General features: G+C 41.2%; 1 protein-coding gene across 2 annotated transcripts in view; it reads right to left on the bottom strand.

The window, feature by feature from the left end:
- The window catches only part of LOC134530715 (N-terminal kinase-like protein), a 73,787-nt gene that overhangs the window by 17,407 nt on the left and 43,723 nt on the right, over positions 1 to 12,657 (bottom strand). For both annotated transcript variants that reach the window (XM_063365822.1, XM_063365823.1), the window contains exons 11-12: positions 7,026 to 7,217; positions 5,181 to 5,342 (exon numbers count right to left, since the gene is read on the bottom strand). In XM_063365822.1, coding sequence (XP_063221892.1) covers positions 5,181 to 5,342; positions 7,026 to 7,217 — 354 coding nt within the window. The remainder of the gene's footprint in view (positions 1 to 5,180; positions 5,343 to 7,025; positions 7,218 to 12,657) is intronic.

Here is a 12,657-nt window from a genome sequence, read left to right as displayed (position 1 = left end):
ACCGAGTTTGATTGACAAAATAAAAATTCTAGATTTACGTACTTACAGATAGCGTGTCTTTTGCAGAAGTATGCAGCAGATACGTGAAAAACGATTCTAGCATTCGTACAATATAAAATAAAGAATCGTCTATCGTGTAAAGTGGCTAATCTTTGTTATCCATGCTTACATTAAATTATAAATGGTCACATGTGGGATACAAAAATTGCGCCAAAATAATTTTAGCGCAATAAGTGGCGCCGTATTAAAAAGTCTGTTAAACGTTGTCTTTACTTATTCCATCAAACGCTGTGTCGAGTTGCTGAGTGTGTGTGGCTCGGATCGGCAAGTGTTATATTCCCTAGCCTCTGGTTAAAGGTCGGGAGTCCGCTACACATAAACATATCCGGGGCTTGTTTACTACCTCACGGCAAAAGTGGTACAGTATGGTTCACGTAAGTATTGGACCACTGGGAATTCCTCGGCAAAGATTAAAAATACGCTAGCTGATTTACTTTACTATTTAATGTTAAAACATTATACCAAAGTAAAAAGATGAACGTGTATAATACAACGAATAATATTACGTATGTAGGTTCAAGTTATAACAAAACATTTATATGTCTCCGCTTGTCAACACACGTGACCACGAGAAGTGTGCCGACGGAAATGAGTGAACTACTCAAGGTCACCAGAAATTTTATTTTTTTCCTAGCCTAAGTTAATTCTAAGTGTGTAGGGGAGGGTCCAGGTTAGGGGAGGACCTAAGTGTGTCTCAGGCCGAAGCCTATACACTCTACCATGCGGGTTTTTAACCATGCAGGACAAGGGCGCGTGCATCGTGTGCTATTGGGGTTTACTGGCCAGCCATGGCTGCAATTGGCGCCATGACTGACGCCCCATTGGTCGCCTAGCTTAAAAGCTAGCTAATGTGACCCAGGTAAAACCTGCATAGACACAGGGAAAACCCTGGGCCGGTTCATGCGGGGATCAATTAACATGCATTAAGCAAGCAGGTAACTACTGGACAAGAGGAAGAAGGGTCCAGGTAAGAAGAGTTGGAGGGGCTGAAAAATCAACCATGCTGGAGTTGGGTGCTTGGGCCTTGCGGCCCGCATTTAAAGGTTGGGAACTCCTGGGTTATTATTAACCAGGGGCGCAAGCACCCCCAGGGGCGGGCGACTTCACTCGTCAGCCCAGCCACAGCTGCCCAGGCAGCCACAGTTAAAACAGAAGTGGGCAGACGAGCCAGTAAACCGGCTCGAACTGCTGGCTCTCGGAGCGAAAGGCAGCCTGACATTGCACCATCTTCATCTTCCTTCTTCCAGTCAACAGCCAACGACCTTTCAAGCCAGGGTGGGGGTAAGTCGTTCAGGCGAATGAAGTATCTTGCGAGTCGGACCCTCTTGCCCCCCAAATTCCCGGGTCGGTTGAAGGTCGCGCCGCCCAGGCTACCACTGGCTCCAACAGGGCCCCAACTTGAAGGCGCCGCCATCTCTTCCTTCAGAATTCCGATGCTGTTCAGTTCCGTTGCGCGCGCGGCAGTCCACAGCTCCGCAAGTTCCAGCCCGCAGTTCGTCTACACTTCGCTACTAAGGCACATCGAGCTCCCCTGCGGTGCCTTCGCCGACGAAGCTGCTTTCTGCCGCGCGCCGAGCTACATTCAGGCTACCTTTCTCCCCGACAGCCGTGATAACGACTCCAAGGTCACCAGACTTCCCCCCTTTCGGCTTAATCGCCCCTCTCATCTCTGGCGCTTATATTCCACTCCTCCCGTCTACCCGGGTGTCTTGGTCGCATATTCTCGGCTCGCCTCTCCCCTCCCAGCGCTTGCCGTCAACCAAACCTATCCAAAATCAATCCCCAGCCGAGTCACGCTGGATAATGTCGCTGGACGGTGGGCTTAATCGGGTCCCCTGTCCGATGCTTTATTTGTGGGTTAAAAAAAATGTTAAGAACTAGTGTTTCAGAAAATAACACTGGGCTGGATTGGACCATAATTTGAAAACACTACAAGATAGAGGAATAATTTACGGAGATATCTTGTTAAGAATTTCACTGCGGACATTTTCTACGCCTAGGCTTTTTTCTGCCCGTTGCTTAGTTTGTTAGTGACAACGCAAAATTATCCTAATCGGCTGTCAACCATTTATTGCATTATTATTACAGTAGAACCTCGTTAATCCGTGACGCGCTAATTCGGGAATCGGATAATCCGGGACGATTTAAAAGTGCAGAAAAAAAAAAGAGAAGTAAATATTGTCAGCGCCTAAAATTAACGTCACGCGGGCCGGCGGCCGGCAAACACTGCAAGCCTTCGCATGGGCCGCCAAACTCTGCAACGAAGTTTGTACCGACTCTTTGTGTCGCCCCCCTTTCAGCTGTCACATTTGTCACTCTTTAAACTTGAGGGGGATGTCCTGACTTCTGCTTCCCGTCTCCCTTTGTTTGTTTCCACCCGCCAACGCACGGCAGGCGCCTGGCGAGTGACGTGTCTGGCTGGCATTCGGCTGGACGAAGTTTTGATGAGGGGGGAAGGGGGGGGGGGGGGCTACCCAAAATTTATGTGTGCAAGTTCAGCACGATCTTATCTTTCTCTCTTCGGCTGTTGTAAATGACCGTGAACTAATGGCTAGGCAGTGCCGTATTTTTTTAAGCCGAGACTAATTCGAAGACGGCCCTTACCGTGAACGGATTATCCGTGTTTATTACTTTTTTTTTTTACAGGATTTTAATTATCCGGGCATCGGCGGGTCCCAATTAACACGAATAATGGAGAGTTTACTATTTTTTATCCATCTGCTGCCAAGGCGCAGTAAGCCTCGGTAGATGTTACGTCACATGACCTTGGCCTTAACCCAGCTGCACGCCGGTGTCTGAGAAGCTTGACAAGACCTTCCGGGCTTTTAATCGCTAGTCCGTGAAATTCGGTAATCCGTGATTATCTCGGTCCCGACCATCACGAATTAACGAGGTTCTACTGTTGTTATTATTATTATTATTATTCATTTATGATTGGGGGACATGGTTTGACCCGCGATATACCCGATTCCGCGATCTATCGGGGCGCGGTATACCGGGAGTTTACTGTATATATATATATATATATATATATATATATATATATATATATATATATATATATATATACAGAGAGAGAGAGAGAGAGAGAGAGAGAATGTTGTTTAGTCACCACAATCCCACCCAGGGCCTCTCCTCTACCCTCTCCCACCTTCTTCTCTTCAAAGGGAAGTAGCGGAACGAGAGAAGGCACGTTCCCAGTTGCTAAGAGAAAAAATTATTTGGAGGAAGCAAGGGTATTGTTTGCAGTGTTGTTACAGCAAAAGAAATGCCGTAAAACGGAAGATATTGTATTATTACGATCCTTTGTTGAGCAATAACATTACAATTTCCAACAATTATATATTTTTTTAAATTTTAACTCCCTGTAGTCCTTAGCAGGCATGTCCTAGATTGCGATTACATCCTGCACTACTAAAATAAACCTTCGGTGTGGGAACTTAGACTCCGCCATCACTCCAAGAAACAGCTGTATTGCAGGGAGTGGCTTGGTTATGTATACGATCCCCGGCCACTGCTGGCAAGAATGCGCCACTCTGTATGAGTATTTCTCTTTGGTTTCATGTCACCACGGTGAGGTGTGTTTCTATTGGCGTGCTCGCAGTGGCCCAGTGTGAAGGGAACCTTATGTCACGTTTAGCAACTGCATCCTTTCTTTGTATGACAGCCCCTCCCGAGAAGTCTTACTGGGGCCGCCCGTTTAGTAACCGATTAAAATTTAAAAAATATACAGATAAAAATTAAGGAAAATTTCAATAGTTAAACATTTTTTGGTATTAAATATTTGTAACTTTTACAGCACGGCTGTACTGGTAGTACCATAGAGGTTTTCATGTAGTTTTGCGAATAACCGAGAAACAATCACATTGAAATCAACAGTCTATGTATAGTAGTGTCCAGACATTGAAATCAACAGTCTATATATAGTAGTGTCCAGAAATGTATTTCTAAGATATTGATTCAAACAGAACTATTTTTTTGCATGCATCACAAATTTTCTGTGTGACATATACATAGGGGCATGAAGATTTCGCGAAAAGATTTCGAGATTAGATGAGCATCGTCTGTGTTTTGTGATTGGGTGAGTTTCTCCCAGGTACATATCGATTGTTACAACACCAATCACAGTGATTCACTGTGGAAGTAAACGCGTCCTGAGTGGCCCAGTCAAATAAGGCAACGACTTCTCTCGCTAGACGGCCGCCAATCACAAGGAAGAAACTGTAGGTGCGGGTATACTTTGTTGCAGTCTAATAACAGTTCAGATCTTTTCGTGAAAAATGCCTGCCCCTAACATGATACCTTACAGAGTTAACTTATTACTATTAACCACTAAAATAAGTATTTTGCAATATCGCAACAAAAGACATGTGTGTAATTAGAACACCATGGCAAACTTAATTGAAGAAGCAAAGAGCTATTCAGGTGCATGACGAGGCAGCAGCCTCAGTTGTCTAAAGGACAGCAGGGGAGGAGGGAGGGTACTAAGGGCAGGGGCAGGGAGAGAGAGAAGAACATGGCAGAAGAGGTTGGCAAGCAACAGTATACTTCCTACATTGGCCACCCAGTTCTGAGCAAGAACAACATGACACTGTAGCGCATTTACGCTCCAGCCAAACGGCACCCTTAAGTGATGTTTAAAAAAAAAAACCAAATGAAAGTTAGAAAAAGGCTGCTGGAAATTAAAGTTTCGTGACTTTCGGCTCTGTTTCTGTGTATTTCAAGACGTGTTTGTGACTCTATGAACAGTCTTCCAGTTTTGTTACTTTTTGTGACTCTTGTGTTCTGTAGACCCATTAGGTACTTGACTGGCAGTCTTATGCGGCTGTACTTGTGTTGCTATTACATGTAGTACGGATACCATGACGCAGATTACTATGCATCTCGAAAATTGTGACTTCTGGTCCTGACACCAGCCGAGGACTTTGGTACGAGGAAGATGCAGATTGGGGGGAAAAAAATTGCACCGGACTTCCACCCTCCCTTCCCACAGCTGTCAAACCCTAAATTCTTAACTGAATGGAAAGTAAAATAAAAGCAGTATTTTTTTCTTAGCTCATCTGCCTGCATGTCCTCAAGGATTGGCCAACACAGACTACTTCACCAGCGTGGAAACGCACCCAGAGAGCCCGGCTTGCTGAGCACCCGGCTGACCATGGAGGTGGACTTGACGGTGTCCGACTGGCTGCGGTAGAACTTGGCGGTGACGGCCGTCACGGCCCAGCCCGCCCACGTGGCCGCCGCGTTGGAGAGGCTGGGAGTCGCAGTGTGCACGTCTGCCTCTGTGCAACAAGACAACCCACATCATAACCTGTCGCGCATCCACGTCGTACCACCAGGGTTGTACAGTACCAACATTATTAGCCAACACCACTATTATGTTGGCACTTTGCGTTGATGAATATGTTTACTAACTAACCTGTTGCAGATTGTATGTACCCTCTTTTATTGCAGAATCGTCGCACGCGCATAATCGCACACCTATATTATAGAACTTCAAAATTTGGATTTAAAAAAATCCTCTCGCGTAAACGTTGCATGATGTTTTTGGTCCCGCTATTAGTTTCCAAGCACTTTGTCTGGGTATTTTTTTTTCTGTATAATGCAATGTATTTTAAAGTAAATCTAATATTTGTTCGGACATTACCATTTACTTATTTAATTAATGGAAATACTAAGTTGTCTGATGTGTAAATTTTCTTTTAAAGACGTTTTTAAACATTATAACCTTTACCAGTTCCTTTGCGTCGCCGTGGTGTACCACTTACAAAAATGTGGCCAGCGCTAGTTGGCTTCATTCATGTTTGGTTAGGTATGTTGCTTCCCGTATAGAGCGCGCACACGTAGTCAAATATCGATATCTCGCCGATTGCATGCAACGCGCGCACTCTGCTGAGTTCCTAGTTAACTACATTTGATAGCCCGCACTCTTTCGTGGTGTGTACTACAACGATAGTTACGCGTTCGTTCAGGCTCGCATTCGGATGACAGATTTTGTTTTTCTATTTAAAGTTGAAGAAAGGTTTTTGTTGCATGACTTATTAATTTAAATGGTTTGCCGTGCTCTTTTATACTTCACTTTTGACGTGACGTCTAATAAATCGATGAATGCCGGCTGCACGCTAGAAAAAGTGTCCCGTTACGCACATTCTCCCATTTCGCTGCGTCCCATTGCGCTCATTTTATATTGCTCTTTGCTAACCTGAACCTCCTAGCATTGCGACAGAGTCCGTGGCGTAATTCTGTTTTCATGCATTTCAATGTAACATTTTCATTGCTCTTTGCTAACCCGTTCCTCCTAGCATTGTTGCAGAGTCCGTGGCGTAAATATATTATTTTTGACTGCATTTTGGTGTTGGGTAAGCCATTATCCTTCACATCATCCTTCAAACACTCCCATTCGTTTTCTACTTTTCCTATCATCGTCCTATCCTTAACAGAATAACACAGATTGGAAGAAGTTAAATATCAAACATGTATAAAAGTTATGGTTAAAATAATCTCTTCGTTAAAGTAATAAACATAATTGGATTAATGAGTGCAAATAAAAGTAAATTTATCAATAAAATTGTAGATTTCAGTTCACTCCTTTTTGTATCCATACAAAATAGTGATAATTCAATAAAATTATACCAATGGTATAGTCAATGTTCAGTTAAGAAAACTATTTAAATAGAACCATTTTGTACCTTGAAATCCAAATTTTTTCCAGGGGAGGGCCCCCGGACCCATCACAGTTATTGGGGTAAATGATGTTGCCTTCCCTCATGCAAACCTCACACTTTGTCACTGGTTGTTGGCCATTTTTATGAAGTAAGATATTTTTAGTAATCTTCCAGAATGATTTAAATCTAACTGGGTTAGACTAGTACATACTATAAAAGATGTGCTGCAACTGCACATTCCACAAAGATATCAAGAGGCTTGCTGGATCCCCTGATGGTTGCAGTTTTGAAACACGTTACCCATAGACTCTCGCAAGCTGGGGTCCTCGGACACCTTCTCCAGCTTGCCAAGGAAGCCCTTGATGGTCCGGAACACCCCGTCCCGGACAGACTTCTCGGGATCGACGGTGAGCTGGCAGAGCGCCGGCAGGATGCGGGTGGCCACTTCCGACAGCAGGAAGTACTGCTGGGTCGCCGCGAGCGCCAGCACACCTGCGACGAGACACGCAGCTCCACATGTTCTGCCCACAAGGCCGTTCCTACCCGGCATTGCAACACCCAGGAAGGGGATACACATTTCTACAGTCAAGGTTAATTGATTAGACATGTTTGGCACCATGGCGGTGATGGATCACTGAACATCAACATTAGTTTTAAAAGGAATACCAAAGAAAAATTAATACACTTTATAATGATATTTAAAACAAGTTGTAATAAGCTGCTAAATGTTATGAAAAAAATTAGCATTATTGTTTAAAAAATTCTTTGATATCACGTTGCAAGGTGGCATAGCCTGAGAAATAAAGGGTCCGCCTAGTCAGGGGTGTATTTGTGTTAGTGAGGCGGGATGATAAGTCCAATGCCATCTAGTGCTTATAGCGAGCTGTCATTTCTAAGCGCAAGGCTTTGAACTATGAGATTTGAGCGGTACTCATATTATTAAATGCCGGAGAAATTAAGATAAAGAAGTACTTTAAGTCCCGTGAGTGCTTTCAGGATACTGTACTGTTGGTTTCATGTCTAAAAATTATTCTGAAAACATGTGTTTTAGCCATTTTCCACTCTCCTAAAAATACAGTTTTAAAATGAATATGGAAACGCAGCTACTGATCTGCCCTCAGCGTTGACATAGTCAGGGCCTGCGGCCCCTTTGAGTCCGATATGCCACCGCCCAAACACCACCACCCTCCATTCAAACCTACCGCTAACGAGTGCATGCGTGTGTGAGTGTGTTGGACGCCCGGCAAGAGGGCGCTGTAGAGCCAGTGCGCCGCACCCGTAAATATAATTCAATGCATTATTGTAAATTGTTTTTATTGTTTCCCAAGTGTGACGTGACGGCAGATCGGCCGGGAGGGTTTTTATGTACTTTTATTTAGAGTTGTGTATTTAATTATAAGGATGTTCCTGGACATTCACGAAGCACACCGAAGGAAACCAAAGCCAAACACTATTTAAATTTATCCCTTAATAATCGTGATTTTTATTATCCTTTTTTAATTTTCAGTAAATGTCACGTAATTTTTTAAGAATCTTTTTCATGTTACTTTAGTTCCCCGTGGCACGGAATCGCCAATACCATTAACGGCAATTGTTTCGGCGGGAGAACGCCATTGTGGATCTTTGTAGCTGAGAGTTCCCCCCAGTCTTCCGCCATCAACGACCGAGAGTAGACGCTTCAGCACTCCGGGGACCTCACTGCTTGTTCATCACTGCATAGTAATTCTGTTCCGACACTAATTCTATTTAAATCTTTTTTCGTTTAGTCCTCGGAGCTCCTCTTGGTCGGGGGACTGCTTTAATAATTACATTGTGACCATTACTGGTCTTTTTTCCTAAGTATTATACGTAAGTCGATGTGTGACCACGTGGTTGGTCACTTCAACTAAACCAATTCGTGCCGCGGACGTTTGTTACAGTTTAAATTGTGTGCATGTGTAATCAAAGTTGGCTAAATAAATAAGGGCATGTAAATTTAAATGTCTATTCTTTTTTTAAATGTGTGTGACCATCTAGAGTGTGACGGCATGTGGGATGCCTAAGAGCCCACGGTGTAGGGAATAGCGTGCCCGATGCTGAGAGCGGGCAGATATTAATACTAGGCTAGCTTCAGGGGGAAATTAAAATCACGTCCCACATGGGTGACGTCACGACCCTGGCAAAGTCTCTCATAGGTCCGTGCCCGTTGCACGGTGGCGCCCTTAAATTCCGAGCATTCAACGAAAACCCCCGCTTTATTAAAGGTCGGAGGCCACGGCCCCGTATCAGTGTATTCTTGAATGTTTTTCGTCAACAGACATCTCTTGGATATCTTGAACAGTTTTCAAATTGTGTGGTTTTTTCTAAAGCTCTGCACAATGTATGTGCGCCCAGGCAGGTGGGGCCCTTAGAGCAACAAATGCCCTAATCCATCCAAAAAAATAATCAGAATGCAAGCAGCTTGATTGGTGCTGGATTACAGAATGTGGCGAACAGATGAACGCCAAATTAAAGAGCACAGACTGTAGTAGTCTGTGCAGTGTTGGCACAGCTCTTGTGTTGGAGAAAATAACTTGGCCAGAAACTGCACATACTAATCTAAACTTTTTAAGTGGCTTCGTATCACACTTAAGAATGAAAGGAGTTAGCTATCTCTACATGGTTGGACAATTATGACGGATAATGTTGGAGTGAGATGGATGATCATTGATGTAGACATGAATGACTACGACAATTATCATACTAACCATGAATTACACTTATCAGCAAAAATCTTACAAAAAATTGTTTTTTTTAGTAGACTATCCCGAGGCTAATAAAATTGATTAATTTTAGTTTGTAGTAAAAAAAAAGCATAAAATACTAATAGTTATAAATGTATATTTAGCACAGTTTCACATCTCATATGGAGTAAAATGTGTAGAATGAAACTGAGCAAGGAACTCAAATACGTAATCTGCACCATCAGTACATACCAGACCAGAGCCCATCAGAGAGCACCCACTATGTCAAGTTGAAAGCTATCATCATTTGTCGACTAGATATTATTTTTTAATATTGTCTACAGCTTCACTTACACTAGATTTTTGTCTTGTTGGTTCCCTGTGGGCATGTTGCGTAGCGCTCGGCGTGTACTTGGCAAAGAGTAGCTGCAGGGAGTGAACAGTGGACAGATGGTGATTATGCAAGAGACAATAAGAGCAGAGCGGATCGCACTGATGGTAGGCCAGCGTGAGCGTTTGTGACTGATAAACTCAAGGCAGCGGCCAGCAATGATTAGAAGGAAAATAGCAGTATGAGCTCTTCTTCAATATCGTAGCGGAGGTAACTGCTTTATTCCTGGTAAACTAGAGTTAAATTATGAGTAGAGTGCATTGCTAACACCTAATAAAAGGGAAAAAGTTGTGTAATACTAGGCCTTGGAAAGGTTTTGGTAGAATGAAAGTATAAGGTGCCATTTTGCTTAGTGCATTGAATTTGGCGACTTGAGTACTTGAAGACAAGTACTTGGTTACTTCTGGAATATTTCGCCTGAATAAGAACAGCAGGCATCATTTTACCATCACTTGAGGTGCAAGTTGAGTTTTTGATTAAATACAAAACCTATTGCAAAATATTTTTAACTGGCAAGAGTGGGTAGAAGGTGCACATTAAAATTAATAAACATTTATGGTAAATATTTTAATACTGGAGTGAATCCTGCTTTTGACATTGCACAACTCGTGTAGAACATTAGAACAAGTAGACAATGATAATACAAAGAGTCAATACCAGTGCAAACAAGAATATTGGTGTATACATTCTGAGATAGCTTTGCGTTGTGACCTAACACATAAGAGCCAAGTGACGTTTGACTGTGTTATTTAAACTTTTGACTTGGCTGTCAACTATGTGTTGCTGTTAGCTGGGTGGAAGGACCTTTTGTGCCATCGTGTTTCCATGCTGTGTAGGTGCACTGACTGCGGCAGTTTCTGGGTGATAAAAAACGTCGAGAAGGAGAGTTTTTGCACCAGTCAAGGTATTCCTACATCTTCCGGCTGAAGCAATGTCAGGGTGGGTGCCGCCTTCCATCATAGTCCTTCAAAGCTTGGGAACATCATCGTTAGTGTGAAGCTGCGGCACAAAGGTTAACACAATGCTATGGGGCACTATAGTCTAGTCTATGTGTACTACGTGCAGTCGTGCAGAAAGCTACAGCCAGTAAGTGTTTTGCCTAGGCAGAAGACAGAGAATACCAACTCGAGAAAATTTAAATGGTGCCATAACTTGGTTTTGAGAGGTTTTTGTACGGTAATTTTTTATGAATTTAGAGAATGTGTAACTATCAATGTTAGTGTAGGAATAGACTCCTATCATTAGAATATTTATTGGCCAAGTGCGATTTTGATGGTGGTAAATATATGGTCAAGGCTTCTGCATGTATATTAGTGAGTAAAATTGTTTTAATTGTCCAAAAGTAATTTATACTTACGGAAAAAATACACGGCAAATGCTTATTTTACTTAATATGCCACATTAAGTTTTTCTATTTTTATACTATAAGCTCACTTAATATTTGTTGGCTTAAATTAATTTGTGACACATAATGAGGAACCATTTTGAGATAAAAAAAAGTTCAAGCATAACTTTATTTTTTAAATTACAAAATAACATCAAAACTTCATCTTAAATTCTAGAAAACAGTTTTTGTGTGGATTTTCTGAACATTTACATAAAGGATAGGTAATGCTATGGGGAAAATTGGGAAACTATTTGACATTCTAAAAGCTGTGTTACATTTTTATATGGTTAAAAATTTAGAAGAAAAAGAAATCTTAAGAACAATATGTTTTACAGTCAACCTTTAAATTATCTTAAATGAGACAAACATACAAGACAAAAATTATGCATTACTCATGTGTAAGAACTGGCAGACCTTAAACTCACTTATGTTCAGTTTTTTCACAATTTCTCGGCCTTCATTCTAATGTCGCTGATATTAATAAAGGTTACAACAAAAGTTTTGAATAGGGTGGACATCATAGCTTAGAACTAGAACATATTGCATTCTAAAGTATAATTGTCTTTATGTAGAATTCAGCACACTTTTTAATTATTATGAATACACATATTTAAGACTATAAGTGAACCATGGCCACTTGCAGCTAACTGATGCTCATTTTTACATATTATTACCAAAATTAAGTTCCACAAAAATTAAATACTATTAATTTCTCATGTCAAACAGCCAAACCTATATCTACAGATTTTTTAAATCTCAATCTAAAATAACTCAATTATCATTACTATTATAAAAAGGCATTTGTTGTTCTACTTTTACTGCCATTAGTACAATCAATGGGAATTAATAACAATAAATTACTGGTTTATTGAATATTTTTGTAAATTATTGTTGTAGAAAGAAATTTATATAAATTAATTAAAACTAAAAAAAGTTAACAGCTGACCCATGTAATTATTTTTTTATTCATAGTTTGTATTTTAAATCATATACTTAAAATTAAAACAATATTTAAGGAAATTTAATGTATCTTATCATTTAAATGCCTATGACTATATCCTCACAATATGCTAATGATAACTTTAACAAGGTGTTTCATTTTACTGTTGGCTTTCACATTCACATACCTAATTCACTAGCAAATTCATAAAATTTAAGTGTGCAGCTGAATACCAGTAATTGAGCCATTACATTTACTTTTGCAAGAAACATTCATTTTAACACTTTTGCTACATTGACTCAGGTTTGTCATCTTTAAACTACTGTTCTAATCCTTCATGGATGAAATGAGAATCAAGGATTGGAGAGCCATAATCGACAAAAGATTGGAACAGGAAATTAAAGATCGTAATTTGGCATGACATAAGAGTTCAAAGGCCAAAGTCTTTTCGATAAATTTTCTGAAATGCCCACTTACATGAATGTCCAGAGCGCAACTTGAAGCACCTAAAA

The sequence above is a fragment of the Bacillus rossius genome, chromosome 3 (genome assembly GCF_032445375.1).
Source record: "Bacillus rossius redtenbacheri isolate Brsri chromosome 3, Brsri_v3, whole genome shotgun sequence".
Classification (NCBI taxonomy): domain Eukaryota; kingdom Metazoa; phylum Arthropoda; class Insecta; order Phasmatodea; family Bacillidae; genus Bacillus; species Bacillus rossius.
Note: the sequence above shows the minus strand (reverse complement) of the source record. Positions and strands in the feature narration are given on the sequence as shown.